A 21566-nucleotide genomic window follows, 5' to 3' on the forward strand; every position below is an offset into this window, starting at 1 on the left:
CCTAGCATGTGTGAGGCACTGGGTTCAATTCTCAGCACCACATAGAAATAAAAAAATAAAAATAAGCCAGGTGCGGTGGCACACTCCTGTAATCCCAGCAGCTTGGAAGGCTGAGGCAGGAGGATCTCGAGTTCAAAGCCAGCCTCAGCAATGGTGAGGTGCTAAGTAACTCAGTGAGACCCTGTCTCTAAACAATTTAAAGTACAAAATAGGGCCAGGGATGTGGCTCAGTGGTTGAGTGCCCCTGAGTTCAACCCCCAGTACCTAAATAAATAAATAAATAAAGGCCCACTCTCAACTAAAAGATATATTAAAAAAAATACCCTGGACTTCTGTTTGATACTGTAAGATAATCTGTCTAGGTACATCTATCAGATTTTGTTTTTCCTACATATGGTCAAGAGTAGAAAAAAATCAGAAAAGCGGTAGACTGTTTAACAAAGACTAAAAGATGACATAGATGTACAGAAAAGCAAGGTACTAACATTAAAAATTTCCTCATGAATGAAAGACTTAGACCTACCAAACACTAAATTTTGGGGTGGGGTGTGCTGGGGATCAAACCTAGAGCCTCAGTAATGCATGGAATCTATCACTGAGCTACACACCCAGTCTCTACATACTTAATTGTTAAAAGCCATGTTTAAATAGGATGATAGGCTCTCCTGCCATACAAGCAACCTTGATGCAGAGATCCTTTTAACTTTGTAAGGCTTTAAAGAATTTCAATGGATTAAAGGTTATATAAACATTTATTTTACAGTGATTTTTTTTTTTTTAAGAGATGAGACAGGAAAGCGGGTACTTGCTCCTACACTCTTTTTTTATTCATTAACCTGTTCATTCCCTTAACAAGGTGTGTCTACTTTGGGCCAAATACTCTTCCCAGATGCTAGGGACATGATGCTGAACATTATTTAGACTTGTTTTCTTGTTGAGTTTAAAGAAACATTACTGTTTTGAAAAACCCTTCTGTAGCTCCTTTACAGATACCTGACAACCAAATTCTGTTCTTACCTCAGCCACAACTGGCAAGTACATAATAATGAGCACATGTTTGATTCAATAAGTAACTTACGGCACAATTTATGAGTAGCAAAAGATCTTTGTCACCAATGCTATTTTCACTGAGAAAACTGAATGCTTTATTTCAGTGTGTCCACACTCAGTAAGATGTCTTGTCTCAAGCAAATCACTCTCTCAAAGGTTCAGATAACAGAAGGAGTTTATCCCCAAGACCACTTGGTGGCTCCAGTCAACCAACATACCCTGAATTCTTGTCAGGCAGGCTTTGCTCCTTCTTCAACAGTTTACATTATGGCTTATTACAGAACAGTTGTCTTCTAATCACAAATGATAAAAGGTTTTAGACCCATACTAATTTTCTTTAACACTGTATCATAATTAAATTACGTTTTCAGGCAACTCAAAATAACTTGCTCTCCAAAAAATCTTTTAGGCTGACTTCAGCTACACTAACAACTGTAAGCTTGGTTTATTCTAAATCACAAGTGATGAAAGAGAACCAGTGGCTACAGACATTCACACAGCTATGCCTCTAGGCAAAACACAAACATTTTTTCAGAAAAATAAAATAGGCAGAATACTCAAATAGGTCTGAAGTGAACTAAGATAATAGTAGACAAAGAACACCTCTTTACTCCAGAGAACAATAGGATGAAATACATATAATACACTCCTCTGCTAACACACACACACACACACACACACACACACACACACACACAGAAATATTCCTCAGGAACTCAAACATTCTAGAATGCAGTCCAAGAAACAGAATCAAAGACCACAGAGGATCAGAACATTAAGAAGTTGAATGCAGGAGAAGGATGAAATGTATCACATACTTTTACCTCCCAAGTCCCTTCCTTCCATATCTCTCTTGGACAAAAACAGACCTGGGTTGGTGGCACATAAAACAACAATACTTCAAATATGAAGGGCAAGTTATTTTCAATTGTCCAAAAGCTTTTCAATTTGATTATAATAAAATGGTATGAAAAATAAATATAGGGCTAAAAATTTCCCGTGATTAAAGAAAAATAATTATCATCTGCTAAAGCTGCCGTAATGTAAAATGCTGAGGAAGGAAGGAACAAAGCCTTTCTGACAAGAATCTAAGTATATATGTTGATAGAAGCCTACCTAGAATCAATACAAGATCATTAACACCTAAAATACATTTATTGTATCTGGTCTTTAATATACTGTATTTGTACAAATAAAATAAATGCCTAATGATTAGTCTACTTCCATATCCAAAAAGCAAGGATTTCTAAATAAGCTGTTTTCAAAGTTAACTATTTTACTCACAATTCAATAGCAGTATTAAATAATTTTATATCATCTTGTAGATACTTTAGGACAAGCTAAATATGAATATCTCTATTGTACAGTCATCAAATTTCTGGGCTCTTCTTGGTATTAATCCAATAATAATGTACCAGACTAATGATCATCCTAATTTCAAGAATGAAATTATAACATCATCAAAGTTTAATAATACACAAATGCATTCCATTTATAATAATGTATTGTTATTTACCCCCCTCTCCCCCCACACACATTGGGGATTGAATCCAGGGGCACTTTTAACACTGAACTCCATCCCTTACTGTTTTTATTTTTACTTTTGAGAGGTCTTGCTGTTGATCCTCCTGCCTAAGCCTCCCATGTAGCTGGGATTACAGGCATGAACCACCATACCCAGCAGTTATTCTTACACCTAAACTCAAACTAAGGGTTAGTATAATTTACTACATACAAATAATACAATTCATATTTTAACCAATGATAAAATTACTGACAGGTGTAGTGGTACCTGCCTGTAATCCCAGAGACTCCAGAAACTGAGGTTGGAGGATCGCAAGTTTGAGGCCAGTCTCAGCAACTTACCAAGGACCTAAGCAACTCAGCCAAGACCCTATCTCAAAATAAAACATAAAAAGGGTTGGGGATGTGGCTCAGTGGTTAAGGGCCCCTGGGTTCAATCCCCAGTACCAAAAAAAAAAAAAAAAAAAAAAAATAGAAAAGAAAAAGAAAAAATCATGCATTTCCAACTTTTATGATAACAATCTTTCCTAACAAATATTTGGTCTTCCTCCACATCAAGGAAGAGAAGGACAAATCCATCCATTCATTCAACACACAGTAAGTATAAGACAATGATTGAGCAGCTCTGTAAGAAATAAAAAGTGTTAATAAGATACAGCTTCTACTCAAGGCACATATTCGCTAACATTGACTGCAATATAGGAACCCAAATAACTATACATTGCAAAGAAGTCCAGTAAAATATAAGGGAAACAGAAAAAAATGAAGATCACTTGTGTTGAAGCTAAGGAGGAAGAGCCAACCCAACTGAGAAAGGGGTGGAGAAGCAGTATATGCTGAGATTGGAGAGCTATCAGAGCATGATCTAATGTGAGAAAAAGAGAAGCAGCTGTTTGTCTTGAATTTGTTTTTTGGTCTCCTCTAGTACTAGGGAGTGAACCCAGGGGCAGTTTATCACTGAACAGTTTATCTTACTCTTATTATTTATTTTGAAATAAGTCTCCATAAGATGCCACAGCTGGCTTCAAACTTGTGGTCTTCCAGCTTCAGCCTCTTAAATAGTTAGAATTACAGGTGTGTACTACCACTCCCGTGGAATTCTTGCCTTTAAAAGCACTTTGACCTTTCCATGGCAGGACAGTCAACACGACATGATGAACATTCATTCTGTATGAGAGTCCTGTGTACACCTCTTATTTTTGTGATCACTTGAAAGGGCAAGGGGTTGACAATGAGTGGATACTGTTCTAGGTCTTTATAAACATTTTCTCAATAATCTTATCTGCAAGGCAGATGTGATCTGTATTTAGAAATAAGGAAACTAGAGCTTATAGTGTAAGGTCACAGCCAAAACTTGGACCCAGGTCTCTGACTCCATACTTCACTATCTTTCCAAGATACCATAATCTTTTCTGGAGCATGATGGAAAAACTGAGTGTCCAGAATACAAAAAAAAAAAAAAAAAAAAAAATTCTGAAGGCACTACCAATTAATTATATGATAGCTGTGTCTCTTTGCATTTATAGAGTGAATAAGTATTCACATATCCATCGTGCCAATGCTTTGCAGATATTATCTTATACAATTATTATTTTGTAAATAAAATAGTGACAGTCTGAAAAGTTAAATGATCACACATAAAGTAAGGTACAGAGTCTGAGTCCCAACCCAGGTGTTCAGAGTTTAATTACAGTCCTTTTAATTTAGAACAGTCTGTAACAGAGATTGGACTAGGGGCCTGTTTGCACATGTGGGCCTCTAGTTTTCAAGTGTAAAAGAAACATTTAAGAACTAGGAGGTTTCAGTTAAAATACCTGCTTTCTGGCGTTTCATGAAAAATGTGGAGATCTGGCCACAAGCCCAGAACCAAGTAGTAGCCACCTCCTCTAGCCTGGCCCCAGTCTCCAGTTAATCACAGTCATTTACACCCTTTCCTCCTTAACAACCATTAGCTTGACCCTTGAAGACTCTGAGTTTGGGAGCTCTAGACTGTGCCATGCTGCTGTCTCTGGCAACCACTTGACATGGACTGGGAAATGTAGGGGGGATATTGGCATTTTATTTTATTTGAGAGTCCAAAAAATGTTTTCAATACTTTTAATAAATTTCAGATCTGGAAGTGATATGTGCCACTTACTAATAATGATTAGCATTTTGTGGTGCTTTAAACTTTACAAGGTTCTTTCACATGACTTTATTTAATTGAAATATCTTATTCTACAGAAGGGAAACAAGCTCAGAAAGATTAAGTGATTTGCCCAAAGTTACACAATCAGTCACAGAATTAGTCAGAGAGCCAGATCAGAAATTGAAACTTTTTACTGTGGAGAATACTCATGATGGAGCCTCAAATGACTCTTCACAGGTCCTCAGTTGGTTAAAGGCACTCCTTGAGGCAGGTCATTTTCTTTCCTCCCACTCTCCCTCCCTTGACAGGTTATTGCTGTTTTGCCTAAATTAGCCTTGAATTTGTGATCCTCCTGTCTCAGCCTCAGTCATGGGGATTACAAGCATGTGCTACCACACCCAGCTTGAACTTAATTGTGCAGAGAAAAGAGTGTGTAAATCTGGAGGGAGAGGTTTAGAGCCAGATCACAAGAAAAGTAACACCCTGAGGACCTGTCAATGTATGAGATCTATCAACATTTTTAGAAAAAAAAACAAGCTCATATCAAAAATGGTACAAATTAATACAATGAAGAGTAAAGGAAAAAAACCACAACTTTTACTTGTTTTCCTGAATAATTTAATAGTTTGAATTTATTACTACTTGCTTCTAAAAGAGACAAGAGTTAGAGGGTCCTGGCCCCAACCAGTAACAAATCATATAAAGGGTACCATTATCGTTACATTGTTTCTAATGGTAGAAAATTTCTACATCACTTTGTATTTATTTTGGGTTAAAAAAATCAACAAAAATAAGAGTTTTAGAGTGGTTTAATTTTATAGAGATATATGCTCAATCCCAATGAATCAAACACCAGAACATGTAACAGATGTATCATGTCCATGTCCATATGGATTGAACCATACAAAACAGGCAATGTTGGAATAGTTTTGAAAAACATAACAGATCCATATGGTTTAACAAAACAGCAATAACTAAACTGACTACTTAATCATCACTTTGGGTCAACTTTTGACTTCAATCATATACTGGCTAAGACAAAGTAAACTGAACAAGAGATTTACCAAGCATGACTAATATATCTCCTTGCTAAGTTATGTTCTAAGTTATAGGCTCAAAGCAGAAAAAAAATGGAAAAAAAGAAGAAAAATTAAAAAGAGGAACAGAGGAAGAACAACAACAAAAAGAACCAAAAGAAAAATAAAATAGATCACGAAGTAGTTTTTCTTTTTTTAAAAATATTTTCTTAGTTGTCAATGGATCTTTATTTTATTTATATATGGTGCTGAGAATCGAACCCAGTGCTTCACACATGCTAGGCAAGTGCTCCATAACTGAGCTACAACCCCAGTTAGGTAGCTCTTTCTTTAAAACAGGTTTTTAGGTTAATCAGTGGATACTAAGCTGCATTTAAGAGTCAAAACTTCTGGTACACTACTGCACAGGGAGGGACTATAGATAAGAAGTATGTACTGTAAAAGTGGGGTGCAGGGGTGCAAGCCAGTAATCCCAGAAACTCGGGAGATGAAGGCAGGAAGATGGCCAGTTCAAAGCCAGCCTCAGCAAAAGCGAGGTGCTAAGCAACTCAGTGAGACCCTGTCTCTAAATAAAATACAAAAAGGGCTGGGGATAAGCTCAGTGGCTAATCATCCCTGGGTTTAATCCATGGTATCAAAAAAAATAAAATAAATTGACAAACATTGCACAATGTCTACATATAGCAAAAAATCTGATATCCCACTGATATGTACAATTTTTATTTTTGTAATCAGTTAAATAAAGGAAGAAAAGCATTTTCTAAATTGTTATTTCTAGGATTCAACGTTGTGAATACAGAGAACTGATGCAAATGTGTACTACTAAATCTGCTACTTACATGTCTAAAACACTAACGTGCAGATTATTTACTGAGCGCTTAGTTTGTGCTATTACAAATATTACATACTTTTTTTTTTTTTTTGAGATAGGGTCTTACTATTGCTTAGTAGGGCCTTGCTAAATTGCTGAGGCTGGCCTTCTGCCTCAGCCTCCCTAGTTGCTCTATTACAGGAATGTACCACCACACCCAGCTTCATACTTTTTCATTATATATGAGAGCAACATGAAGTTGGTGATTTCACAGTGGTCAGATTATTATTGCCCTCAATCAATGACATCATAGCCATTAAGAAATGAGTTAAGGGTGGGGCATAGCTCAGGAGAAGAGTATCTGACTGTAGGAATGAGTTGAGATTTAAGGCTATCTATAGTTTCAAAGCCTATATTTTTCTTAACTCATCCTAATACACAAACTCAATTGTTGTGCAAGAAGTATTAAAAAAAAATTAAGGGCTGGGGTTGTGGCTCAGAGGTAGAGTGCTTACCTGGCATGTGTGAGGCACTGGGTTAGATCCTCAGTACCACATAAAAATATGTAAAAATTTAGTTGTCCACCTACAACTAAAAAATAAATATTAAAAAAAAATTTAAGGGCATTCTACTCAGTGGTAGATTGCTTGCCTAGCATGTATAAAGCCTTGGGTTTGATCCTCAGTACTGGTGGGTAGGGGGGATTCATTCTGTATGGTTTAAATGTGTTGTTGAGCAAAGAAATATTAGCAGTAAAAGGAATAAAATAACCATTTCATGTGCTGAGAAAACACTCATTTTATTTCAAGGAAAAAAAAATTCAAAGATACCTTTAAAATTAATTCAACAAGCAATGTGAGGTTCTATCCATATAAAGTTTCAGTCCCAAAATTATCTGGTTAGAGAGAGAAGCAAAAGAGGTGAAGATTCACCATAATAAATGGAACTGGAAATAATCAAATACCCACCATTTTGTTAAGCACAGCAGGCTCTTGATTAGTCATATCTTGGCTATCCAATCTTCTGCATTTTCCCCAGGTGATGTCACAGCAAAAGAGAGAGAAAAAAAAAGGTATACGTGACATACATAAATTTCAGGCTCTTCATGTATGCTAATGACATACTACGAGGGTCCTTTTGGTATTATTTAAATGCCATGTTATCTCAGACATCTTTTTCTCTTTTCCAAGAAGTTCAGCAAAGGATTTACTCTATCCAGCCAAGTTTTGGCTTTAAAATATTATACACAAGAATTTATATGGTGCTAAGAAGATATGAATATTAAGTTCATATTTGCAAGAAAATGCTTAATTGCAAGAATATTTTATCAACATTTTCTCTGAATGGAAGGATACAGTTGTAGAAAAATTATGTGTTGGCACTACTGAATCAATGTAGGAATATAAAAATGAAACAAAGTAAGAAGAATGAAGAAATCAACCAGGTCTGGTGGTACATGACTGTAATCCCAGCAACTTCAGAGGCTAAGGCAGGAGGATCACAAGTTTGAGGCCAGCCTCAGCAGTTTAGCGTGGCCCTAAGCAACTTATGGAGACCCTGTTTTGAAATAAAATGTAAAACCAACTGTGGGTATAACTCAGTGGTAAAGTGCCTCAGGGTTCAATCCCCAGTACAAAAAAAAAAAAAAGAATAAAAATATACAAAAAAAATCAAAATGTACAAAAAAAAAATTTCCATTCCATTTTCTTATAATAAAATCTTCCAGAGTGGGAAGTATCCCTGGGTTCAATCCCTATCACCACCTAAATAAATGAATAAATAAATATCATTTTGTAGCATAATACAACTAAGATCTGAGTTGTGTTTGAATCTAACACAATATCTGGCACAATGTACATATTTTAGATGTTTTGTTAAGTTTATATGTATTTATTCATTAAACCAAAAAGTTATAAAAATTTCCCTTATCATTATTCTGACTTTGTCTTTCTTGCACTATAAACCATAGGGAAAATTACTAATTTATTTTCACTCTATATTGATTTTTACTTTAGTCCAGATAAGTAAAATTTTATAATTAAAATTCTGTTTCATCCAGGTGAAGTGGCACATGCCTGTAATCCCAGCAACTCAGGAGGCTGAGGTAAGAGAATTCCAAGTTCAAAGTCAGCCTTAGCCACCTAGGTAGGCCCTGAGCAACTTAGCACGACCCTGTCTCAAAATAAAATATAAAACCAGCTAGGGATGTAACTCAGTAGTTAAGTGCCCTTGGGTCTAATCCCTGCTACCCAAAAAAGGAAAGAAAAAAAAAAATTACTTCAAAGAGCAACTTAATTGAAGGAGGAAAATTTGACTTTTTCTTAAATTTTATTATTAAAAGGTGTATAACAAAGCCAGTTGCAGTGGCTCCTACTGTAAGCCCAGCAACTCAGGAGGTTGAGACAGGGATATTCAAAGTTCCAGGTCAGCCTCAGCAACTTGTCTCAAAATTAAAAATAAAAGGGGCTAGGGGGCTGGGGATGTGACTCAAGCGGTAGCGTGCTCGCCTGGCGTGCGTGCGGCCCGGGTTCGATCCTCAGCACCACATACAAACAAAGATGTTGTGTCTGCCGAAAACTAAAAAAATAAATATTAAAAAAATAAACAAATTAAAAAAAAAATAAAAAAGCATACTTAAAAAAAAGGGGGGGGGGGGCTAGGGATGAGGCTCAGTGGCTAAGTGACCCTAGGTTCAATCGCTGCTACCAAAACCAAAAACAAAACAAACAAACAAAAAACAAACAAACAAACAAAAAAAAAAAAAAAAAAAAGGAAAAGAAAAGAAAAGAAAGCTGGGGATGTAGCTCAATGATACAGCACCCTGGGTCAGAGAGAGACAAAAAGGGAGGAAGGAAGGGTGGGTTTGTTGGTTGCGGATACAGCTCTAGGGTGCCTCTGGGTTCAATCCCCATTAAAACCAAAAAATAATTCTAATGGTCTCTTCAAATATCTTAACAAAAACAAGGAGTGATCAGAAACTTGAAAATAACCAGCTTTTAATAATTCACGGATATGCAAATTTCAACTGAAGAGCTCTCATACTTCCCAATCATCACTGTTAATCTGACTAGAATCCATCCTTATTCAAAGATGATCTCACATGAAATGATACTGCTATCCTTTTGTAAAAATCTGAGGTTCTGTATCACTTATAAAAGTATAAAGACTACGGCATAAATGTCAGCCTTCTGGCACTATCCAAAGACAGACATTGAAAATGAGGACAGTGTATTTTTAACCAATAGGTTTGTAAACCTATACCTGGTGTATACAAAGTTCTGCTTGCTCTGCCAACAGTCATCTGTTGCAGATGCTTCAACAGAAGAGTTGCTGGAAAAAACACATCAAGTGTAGAAGACAAATTCAAAAATAGAAAACACTACCCTTGGACTCTGAACTCTCTTCAAAGGTGGTTTTAAAGTTCTTAGATCTGGGATCTTCAAATGTGTACTGGAAAAAAATGTGAAAACTGAAGAAAATTTATTCCGTATTCTTTCAATATGAGGCTAAGGTTTCTACCATAGCAGTGTTCATGACAAGGGATGTGTAGAACAAGGCTAAAGACTGAATAAGAGGTAAGAATTTCACTTAAATGGCACAAACTTGATAAGTAAAAATTCTAGATATGGTATGTCATTCTAATATTTCACAAGTCAATTAATGAAAATCGGTATGTCTACATGAAAAAAATTCATTTGCTTTAAAACAAGTCTTATCCGAATGCAAACTAAGTATTTTTAAAGACCTGTATATTTTCTTTTTGAACCCAGGGGCACTCTTCAACTGACCTACATCCCCAACCCTTTTGATTCTTTTATTTTGAGTCTGGGTCTCACTATGTTGTTGCCCAGGCTGGGTTCAAACCTGCGATTCTCCTGCCTCTGCCACCACTCCCCATTCCCCGGCAAGCTTATTTTTTGTTTGTTTGTTTGTTTTAAAGATGTCACTTTCTTAGAAGGGTTAGCACATGAAAAAGCAAACTATAAATTTGTTGTTGTTGTTTTGTAAGGTTAGAATCATTTTGTGGCATTTCAATAATTCTCCCTGAGAATTTTAATTCAGCAATGAAAAAGATTGCACAAACGGGAAAGTGAAACTTACTCAATAGATATAACACAAAAATGAAACTGAATAAAAGGGATAATAGAGGAGGAAAGAGAATAAGAAACAAATTTCAAAGGTTATTTATTTAAAAATTAGCAATTCTGGACTGGGGTTGTGGCTCAGTGGTAGAGCCCTCATCTAGCACATGCAAGGCCCTGGGTTCGATCCTCAGCACCACATAAAAATAAATAAAATAAAGGTATCGTGTCTAACTACAACTAAAAAATAAATATTAAAATAAATAAAAATTAGCAATTCATACAAATTATCTTGGTAAAAACAGATCAGTCAGAATTTTAGATACTTGTGAAAATAGACAATATCAGAGCTGAGAATGCATTCCTTTATCCTTCCTGCTCTCATTAATTCTAACACCCAATGGCAGTTTTCAAGATGAATAAACCAGGACAGGTAGAAATTAAGTAACTGATACTGATGACCCTTGAGGCACCCTTGAGTTCTTCTGCCCTTGACTTTGTCCTAGAACAATAGCACAGATGGCAAGCTCTGTCCACAGATGCGGAGCTTGGGTAATACAACCGAGCAAAGGGCTGAGGGTATAGCTCCGTTGGTAGAGCACTCATCTAACATGTGGAAGATCCTGGGTTCGATCCCTAGTACCACCAAAAAAAAAAAAAAAAAACTAACTACTTTATGAAATGGCCTGCTGCAGATTTAATTTTTCTGATTTAAAGTTGGGGGGGGGGGGGAAGATGGGGCTGGGGTTATGGCTTAGCAGTAGAGCTCTTGCCTGGTATGTGCAAGGCCCTGGGTTCGATTCTCAGCATCACATAAAAATAAATAAATAAAAATAAAGGCATTGTGTATGACTAAAAGAAATAAATATTTTAAAAAAATAAAGTGGGGGGGGAAAGCTTTGTAAAACTTGGAGAATTCAATTATTTAAATATAACTTAGCATACTGTCTGAGACTTTTACTGTAATATACATATTTGAATCTTGAGAACATTGTTTACTTTTTTTGGGTGGGGGCAGACAGCAGTGCTGGGGATCAAACCCACAGTGCTATACCACTGAGGTACATCCTCAGCCCCATGTATGAATCTTAATTCTCAATATTCAAATTGTTACATCAGCAATACAACTTTTATCAACTTATAAAATATATCAGTGTAATCTCAGTCTATAATACCCTGAGGTAAGGCTCAGAGGCACACAACAAAAACTAATTATTATTCTAAGCCAAAATAAACTATTCCTAATCCTAGTGACACAAAGCATGTAGCTACCATCAAAACCAAATCACAGAGCAAATGAATGAAAAGCAAAATTGGATCTTTTTCCCCCAACTTTGAAACACTCCTTCGGGTATTTTGCTTCCTCCTAACATCAAAATGTCAAACAAGAAACTTCTTAGAATGCATAAAATGTAATTTCTGAGCCCAAGACACTTGAAACTTTTATACATTCAGATCTTTGCAAACTATAGTTTTATACTACAATGGATTGTTCTACTTTTATTTCCTAATTTGAATTTTTAAATGCCCCAAATTTTCAACAAGATAAAGAATCAAAAAAGTATCATATAAAAAGTTAAACACAAGAAACTCATGTTTACATGAAATGCACACACTTACCCTGAAGGTAACCGGACGGGCTACACAAGCGAAAGAAAATTCTTCCTGTCTGAGAAGGACTAATATAGAACAAGGTGCAACTGAGGGCGGTTCCAAAAGCCTTAACCAAGCCCTATGCAAAAACAGTCTTGTGACGCACTTCTGCACAGTGCTTTATTATGCTTTGGGTGACAGCCCTCCTGGCTCTGAGCTAAGTCACCAGACTACAGAGTACAAGCAATTGGAAAAAAACCTTGATAGTTAATTAAGAGAAGGAAAATCGGTACTATTATAACACTGACAGCCAGCTCTGCAGTGTAAGAAGGAACCTCTACATTAATGTACGCATTCCCTTCCTTGTGGTGTTTTGGTTTGTCGGGTGCTTAGGAAAAGTGCACTTTTCAGCAAAAATAATATATTTCAATACAAAGTAAAAAAAAAAAAAAAAAAGGCTTGGTAGGTGGTGGAGAGCACTGGGGAAAAGAGGATAGGAAGCTATTGCTCAATGGGTCCACAATTTCTGTTTGGGGAGATGAAAAGAATTCTGAAGGTGGATGAATGGTGGAGCTGGTTGTACAACAATGTAAATGTACTTAAAGCCACCAAACTACACTTAAAAATGGCTAAATGTCCAGGTTGGGGGCACATGCCTGTAATACCAGCTGGAGGCTAAGGTAGGAAGATGACAAGTTTGAAGCCAGTCTGGGCAACTAAGTGGAACCCTGTTTCGAAATTTTAAAAGGGCTGAAAATATAGCTCAGTAGTAGAGTGCCAGCCTTGCCTGTGTGAGGCTCTGGGTTCAATTCCCAGTATTAGAAGGTGAAGGTTATTTAAAAAAAAAAAAAAGTTAAAGTGGTATATTTTATGTTACATGAATTTTATTTATAAGTAAAAATAAAAGATCTCATTTAAGGCTTGTGAACAAAGACATGATGCAGTCAATAGAATATGAGTAGTCTTTACTACAGGGCAGTAGATTTAAAGTGATTTTTATGTATATCTACATATTTTTCATATTTAAAAATAAAGTTTAATAAGACAATGACATAAAATATGAATACTAAGCTTTATTAAAAAAAAAAAAAAATGGAAGAACTGGGCCTGGAAGCCTGCCATCCCAACTGCTTGGAAGTCTTGGGCAGTGGTGCACAGCTGTAATCTGATCTGCTCAAGGAGACTGAGGCAGGAGTTCAAGCTTAAGTCTCCAGAGCACCTGGGACTATAGGTGACCAGGTCTAGCTCTTTCAAGATCAGTTGAGGCAACAAGGGAGAGTCTGTCTCAAAAAGAAACAAAACACAACAAAACAAAAAACCTGGAAAAATGTTCCTTTTCTGTTAAAAATAAAAGCAGCGGGGGAAAAAAATAGTGGATCATTTCCTTACAACAGATTCACAGAATAGATTAAAGAAGTTTGAAGTTTTCTATAAAAAAAGAAGAAAAGAAAGAAAGAAAAAACAGCAATGGAACTGTTGTGATTAAAAAATTTTTATTTTTTTGAAGAGAACCAGTCTTGCTTTTAAACTGAGTAGTAGGTTGGCAATATGCTAATATCATGTCAGGACCTGAGAGATAAGTTAGAATATGAGCTCAGGGAAGCTTTATCATTAGGAACATAACTAACCTACAAATATGTAAATATATATTATTTTATCAGCACTCTCTCTCTACTCTGCAGGCAATATTTCAGCTTTTTCAGTAACCGAATTAGCATTCTGTATTAAGCACAACACAAAAAGTTTTTAATTGCTTTTTTTTTTTTTTTAAATTTATTTATGTGGTGCTGAGAATTGAGCCCAATGCCTCACACATGCTAGGCAAGTGCTCTGCCACCAAGCCACAACCCCAGCCCCTTGTTTTTTCTTTTAGAGATCAGGTCTTGCTTGTATTTTCCAGTCTGCAACTCCTGGACTCAAACCATCCTCCTGCCTCAGCATTCCAAGTAGCTGAGATTACAGGTATGTACCACCCAGCTCAATTTTGTGTCGATTTATCCTAAGGAATAGGTCAATGCACAAATATTTTGTTGCAAGGAAGTTTATTGCAGATTTGTTTTATAACACTGGGATACTGCAGACCTCAATGCCAATACCTAAATGATCAATAATATAGGAGAAGCCAGTGCAATGATGCACACCTGTAATCCCAGCTACTCAAGAGGCTGAGAGGCATGAGGACCAACAAGTTTGAGGCCGACCTGGGTAATATAGTGAAACCCTTAACAAAATTTTAAAAGGTGGGGGGAGGGGCAGTAACAATACAGGAGGAATGGATAAATTGCAACCCACACATGAAATTTAAAAATTAAGCATCTCTTGGGCTGAGGATATAGTAGAGTGCTTGCCTCCCATGCATAAGGCCCTAGGTTCAATCCCCAGCACCACATACACACACACACAAAAAAAAAAAAAAAAAAAAAAAAATTAAGCAGCTCTTAAAATTTATTATGAAAAATAACTAAATGTATTAAATTCTAAGTACCTGACATTCCTCATTCCATGTAATACTTAAAATAATCCTAAACTGGGTATAGTGGTACACACCTTTAGTCCCAACAATCTGGGAGGCAGAGGCAGGTGGATTGCAAATTCAAAGCCAGCCAACTCAGCAAAACCCTGTTCCAAAATTAAAAAAAAAAAAAAGCGGGGGAGGGGATGGGGATGTGGCTCCCTAGTAAAACACCCCTGGGTTCAATCCCCAATGCCAAAAAATCAAAACAAAAGGAATCTAGAAGGCATGTGCTATTAACATCCTCATTTTACAGTAAATTAAAGCTTATAGCTGGTAACTGGCAGAAATGGATTAAAAAACAGGCTTCTCTGACTACAGAATCCATTCCTGCAGATTACTAGATGGTACACATACATTGAAATGTACATGGTGTACTACTGAAATATATACAATCTACATGGTACTCATTGAGACATACATGGTCTAGTATTGTAAGGAGCCAAAAAGTTGAGTATCTAAAGCAAGAGCCCTATTTTGGGAGGAAAAATCTTTGTATAAGAATGTCTAAGGAATGATAAACAAATGATCATATCAGTGATGTGTTTAGGTGCCATATGTATTTTATTTTTTGGTACTAAAGGATGAATCCAGGGGCACCTTACCACTAAGCTACACCCCCAGTCCTGTGGCTCAAGTGGTAGCACACTCTCCTGGCATGCGTGAGGCACTGGGTTCGATCCTCAGCACCATTAAAAAAATAAATAAATAAATAAAGATATTGTGTCCTCCTTAAAAAAAAAAAACACTAAAAAGTAAATATTAAAAAAAAAGAAAAAGAAAATGTACCACAAGAAAAGAACAAGGGCATAAGAGAAGCATAAGAAAATGAATTTTGCTTCAAATAATTTATTATTTTCAGACTAGATACAAAGAAGCAAGAAGTCATAAAAACAGGTTCTTTAGCAGCAGGATGGACTTTGATCTCTGTTCATAATGAATGCACACTGTTGATTTGGAGCTTCCTTATTCATTATCATACAAACAGAAACCATTCATATTGCTCTTATTGGCAAGCTCCAGATTTTAAATTAATATACAAAAGAGCAGAGAACTTCTCATACAGGACTCAAATTCCTGCAAGATTATTTTCCTCCCATTATCACACTGAAATTGGAAGTCTGTTTTTATTATTAAAAGTATGGATGTCTTTGTCAATGGAGAAAGGAATATATACTCACACTTCTGAATAACTAGTCAGAGCTTTTTACATACTGTCAATTATTCAATGAACCTGAAATGCTGAAAATTACCACTTCCTATTTTGCTACCAAAACGTTTCTCAGGCTGGATATGGTATGGTGGTACATGCCTATAATACTAGAGACCTGGGAGGCTGATATAAGATTCCAAGTTCAAGGCCAGCCTCAGGAATTTAGCAAGATCCTAAGCAACTTAGTGAGACCTGTCTCAAAATCAGAAATACAAAAGGCTGGAAATGTAATTTGGTGATAAGCACCCCAGGTTCTATTCCCAGTACACCCCCCACCCCCCACCCCCCCAAAAAAAGTTTCTTTGAAGCCGGACATAGCAGTGCACATCTATAATTTCCGGGTACACCTATAATCCCCACAACTCAAGATACTAAAGCAAGAGGATCATAAATTGGAAGCCAGCCTCAGCTATTTAGTGAAACACTGTTGTAAAATAAAAATTAAAACTGCTGGGGACCTAGCTCAATGGTAAAGTGCCCCTGGGTTCACTTCTGAGTACTTTTAAATGAAAAAGTGAAAGAAAAAAAAAAAAGGGACATATTTGTACACAACCCTTGACCCCCCCAAATCCATTTAAACAATCACAGACAAGTACAAACACAGTAGCTACAAATACATTCACTGATCCATTGTTTACTGTAATGAAAAATGGGGGAAAGCCGACACAGTGCACACACCTATAATCCCAGAGGCTCGGAAGCTGAGGCAGGAGGATCACAAGTTCAAGCCAGCCTCAGGAACAGCAAGGTGCTAAGTAATTCAGTGAGACCCTGTCTCTAAAATACAAAACAGGGCTGGGGAGGTGGCTCAGTGATGGAGTGCTCCTGAGTCCAATCCCCAGTACCAAAAAAACAAAACACAACCCTAAAAATAATGGGGGAAAACTATCTAAAATGTTCAACAATGAAGAACTGGCTAAATAAATTATAGTAAGTATTAAATTTGTGATCAGGGAATAAATTAATTAGAGAAACATATTATTAACAATGTCACATGATGTCATTTGTAGAAAAACTATACTTAATTTTCATATACATAGAAAATAACAAAAAGGGGACTGAGGATGTAGCCTAAAGGAAGAGGGCTTGTATAGCATGCATGAAGCCCTGGGTTAAATCCCCAGCATCCCAATAAATAAATAAATAAACAAACAAAACGAAAAGGGGTTGGGGATGTAGCTAAGTTGACAAGGTGCTTGCCTAGCATGCATGAGATGTATGAGGCCCTGGATTCAATATCTAGTACCTCCCTCCCCCGATCTCCCACAAAAAAATACAAAGAAAATAAAGGAAGCACATGTAGTACAATGATTTTTTTAAGGCTGTGAAAATTATAAATTACTTTTATTTATCTAAATGCATTAATCATTTTCTACAAACCTTTTTTAATTTTGTGGTGCTCAACATTGTAAGACATAAAGACTCAAGGGAAAATAGATATTGACAATGGACAAATTCCTTACAAATGATGGATCACAATTCAAGGACTCATGAGACCTTAATTATTAAGATTTTCCATAGGACATAGTGTTACAAGGCTATAATACCAGCTACTCAAAGGCTAACATACAAAGATTATAAGTTTGAGGCAGCCTAGGCAATTTAGCGAGACCCTGTCTCAAAAACAGCTTGAACAGACAGAGTCCTGGGTTCAATCCTCAGTATCGCCCCTGTCTTCCTAAAAAAGACTTCTCTAAAGCTATGCCACATGATTGTAAATCCTTGAAAGTGAACTGCACGAGTTAATATTTTTTGAAATCCACAATGAATCATATGAACTGAGCACGTTTTTTATTAGGGAGGATTCCAAAGTGATTCAAATGTATGTGGAAGCTTTATGCTTTATCATAACTATGTTTCTCATACAGTTTTAGTAAAATTAAATATCAGTAGCTTAAAATGAAATCTGAGGGCTCCAATAAAGTAATGCCTATAAATAATGCATTTTATAAATTCATTATTTAATTGAATGTACTATAAGAGAGTTCCATATCTAACAGAAAGTTAGACAAAATTAGCTGTAGTACAGAAAGCAGGGCATAAGAGAATTAATATTTACTGAATAACTACTATGTGGTATAAACTTTTTTGCTACATTAGGTAAATCTTAACCTGAGAAGACACTACTAAGAATATAATTCTTAATATAAAACCCTGAAGAGTCAAGGGGGCAAGAAGTATTTAGGCAAACTGTCTCCATTCTAAGATAACTGGAAACTGGGGCTTAGAAAAGTGAAATATCTTGTCTAAGGATAAACCATTAAAAAGTAGCAGAGCTGAAATTTAAAACAACAGATTTATCAACTACTAAGCTCTCACCCATAATCTCATATTTTACACCACTGTCTAGTAATAAAACCACAGATTATATATATATATATATATTTTTTTTTTTTTCAAGAGAATACTTAGAAGTCAAGCACAGAGGCACACACATAATCCCAGCTACTCTGTCTGGAAGGCTGGGGCAGAAGGCATATGAATTTGAGACCAGCCTCACCAATTTAGTGAGAGCCTGTCTTAAAATAAAAAATACAAAGGGCTGCAGACATAGGTTGGTGGTAAGCACTTGTCTAGCATGTGTTAGGATCTGAGTTCAATCCCAGTACCAAACAAAAACAGAAAAAGATGTTCTGATCCAAATGTGTCTCTGCTCCACTAAAGTACATGAATCAATCTGTACTGAGATGATGTTCAGATTTTTTACATCTTTGAGACTCAGGCCATAAAATCAGAATTAAATACATATACATACACAGAGAATTACAAAACAGTCATGGAATGAGAGACATATTTTCCCACCTTACCAAAATTTGGAACACAAAGACACACACATATAGTACATACAGTTGTCCCTTAGTATCCACCAGGCATTGGTTCCAGAATCCCCGAAAATGCCCAAATCCAAGGTGCCCAAGTTCCTTATATAAAATGGCACAGTATTTGCATATGAAATACATGCATCCTCTGGATATTTCAAATCATTTCTATATTACCAATAATACCTCTCAGAATGTAAATACTGTATCAGCAATTGTTATACTGTATTTTTTTAGGGCATAATGACAAGAAAAATGTCTTTATATATTCAATAAATAAACATAATTGTTTTTTCAATTTTTTGTTTAGGATTTGAGGATAAGCCATCCCCAAATATACAAGGTACACACGCACAAACACACACACACAAAGTTGTGCACAAAATACAATAGGAAACATCTATATAACATGTAGTTTGGAAAAATTTAAGAATTTTAAAGATCAGGGCTGGGATATAGTTCCATGGTACAGCACGTGCCTACCATGTACAAGGCCCTGGGTTTGATCCCCAGATCAAACACTTTGATCCTTTTTTTTCCTAAAGAGAAAAAAAATTAAAGATCAGCCATATATTGATTGACAAAATTACCCAGAAGGAGCAACTTTCCCTAAAAGTTTCAAAGAGAGTCAAGATTAGACTGAATGCTGACTCTGCTACTCACTAGCTACTTCCTAAGTAAAAAAAAAAAGAAAAAACAAGTCCTAACTAGACTGATTTCTTTTTTGTTTTTATTTATTTATTTATTTTTAGTTGTTGACAGACCTTTATTTTATTTTTTTATATGTGGTGCTGAAAACAAGCCTGTGCCTCACACATGCCAGGCAAGTACACTACCACTGAGCCCCAGCCCAGCTCCAGCTAGACTGTGTTTTAAGGACTAAAAAGGTAAATATACAGGGTGAACTCAATTTAACCCTAAGGTTAAAACCTATCAGTTTCTATTTGCTTTCTAGTTCTAGTTCTCCTTTTTTCTTAAGTCAACTAACAATGAGATTGTTTTGCAACATTTCAATATACTATAATGCTTTGGTTCTCAACTTGATCCCGTCTCCCTTCATCAGAATAGATCCAATAACTAATTCCTTTGGAATTTTAGGGTGGTGAGACCCTATCTCAAAATATTAAAAAGTGAGCAGGCACAGTGGTGCACACCTGTAATCCTAGTCACTTGAGACGTTGAGGTAGGAGGATCACAAATTTAACCCCAGTCTGGACAATTTAGTAAGACCCTGTTCTCAACAAAAACACTCTCTACCCAGTGGTAGAGAGCCCACGGATTAAATCCCCAGTACGACAAAAAAACAAAAAAACAAAACACTACCACTGAGGCACAACCCTAGCCCCATCCCTTTTTATTTTAAAATGGAGTCTCACTAAGTTGCTGAGGCTGGCCTCAAACTTGTTATCCTACTGCCTCAGTCTCCCCAGTTGCTGGGATTATGGGCATGTGCCACTGCCAACACAATTTTTTAAAAAAGGCTTCACATAGTGATCATACTCCACTGTTTTGCAAAAAAAAAAAGGCATAAAATCAGCAATGATTATGCAGTGAAATAGGGATAACAAACTGATCTTGGTTTATGGGTAAGGCTGCACAAGCATAAGGTGATCTTCTTTTATTATGATTTGTTTTCTTTTTTCTTTGGTACCAGGGATTGAACTGTGTTTAACCACTGAGCTACATCCCCAGCCCTTTCTAAAATATTTTATTTAGAGAAAGGGTCTCGCTAAATTGTTGAAGCTGGCTTTGAACTTGCTATCCTCATGCTTCAGCCTCATCAGCAGATGGGATTACAGGCATGTGCCATGACCACTGGCTGTTTTTGTTGTTTGTTTTTTGAGACTGGTGCTATGTTGATCAAGCTGATTTTAACTCAGGGCTCAAGGGATCCATTCTCCTGCCTCAGCAACTTTTGGCTGGGACCACACACCTTCAGTATAGCACCTGGCAGATTATGGTGTTTTGTTTTATAAGTAGTACTAGCAATTGAACCCAGCGCCTCTCTCATGCTGCCCAAGCATTCTAATTTATTTTAAAATAGGATCTCACTAAATTGTCCATGCTGACCTCAAACTTGCCATCCTTCTGACTCACTCTTCCCAGCCACTGGGATTACAAACAGTGCCACTGCCTCCAGTTATATTATGGTATTCTTTTTTTTTTTTTTTTAAGAATTTTAATATTTATTTTCTTAGTTTTCGGCGGACACAACATCTTTGTTTGTATGTGGTGCTGGGGATCGAACCCGGGCCGCACACATGCCAGGCAAGTGCGCTACCGCTTGAGCCACATCCCCAGCCCCATATTATGGTATTCTTAATTCTGTATGCCAAATGGCTGAACAGTTGAAGTAAGGTAAATGAGAGCAAGTGATGTGTTCAGGCTATGGAGGAGATAAAATGAAGACAGGAAGGATCTTGCAGGCAACATTATCTTCTTCCACTTACTTACAAGAAGGAACTTGCTAAACAAATTAAGCAAACCCTCAATCAACTACTAAACAATTTTGAAATGTACAAGCAACTTGAGAATGAGGAAGAAAGAGACATAACATAGCAGTAGATTGCTTGCCCGCATCAAACAGGCCCTAGGTTTGATCCCTAAAGCCTCCGAAAACAAACAAACAAACAAATAAATAAAAGACAAAAACAAAAACAAAGAGAGTGGTGTGCGCGCATGCACCCCCACCCACAGAGAGAGAGAGAGAGAGAGAGAGAGAGAGAGAATCTGAACAGGAAGATAAACAACACAAGGAAAGCCAGTGGCCCACACCTATAATCCCATCAATTTAAGA

General features: G+C 36.5%; 1 protein-coding gene across 5 annotated transcripts in view; it reads right to left on the minus strand.

Moving 5' to 3' along the window:
* The window catches only part of Nt5c3a (5'-nucleotidase, cytosolic IIIA), a 50691-nt gene that overhangs the window by 16141 nt on the left and 12984 nt on the right, over positions 1-21566 (minus strand). For 2 of the 5 annotated variants that reach the window (XM_027939679.3, XM_027939681.2), the window contains one exon: positions 7519-7573. The exons of 2 other annotated variants lie outside the window; for them this stretch is intronic. In XM_027939679.3, coding sequence (XP_027795480.1) covers positions 7519-7554 — 36 coding nt within the window. In that variant the 5' untranslated portion in view covers positions 7555-7573. Of the gene's footprint in view, positions 1-7518; positions 7574-12252; positions 12310-21566 lie in introns of those variants that run through there. One more of the 5 variants, XM_027939680.2, reaches the window with a different exon arrangement.

This window comes from Marmota flaviventris, chromosome 1 (assembly GCF_047511675.1).
Source record: "Marmota flaviventris isolate mMarFla1 chromosome 1, mMarFla1.hap1, whole genome shotgun sequence".
NCBI lineage: Eukaryota > Metazoa > Chordata > Mammalia > Rodentia > Sciuridae > Marmota > Marmota flaviventris.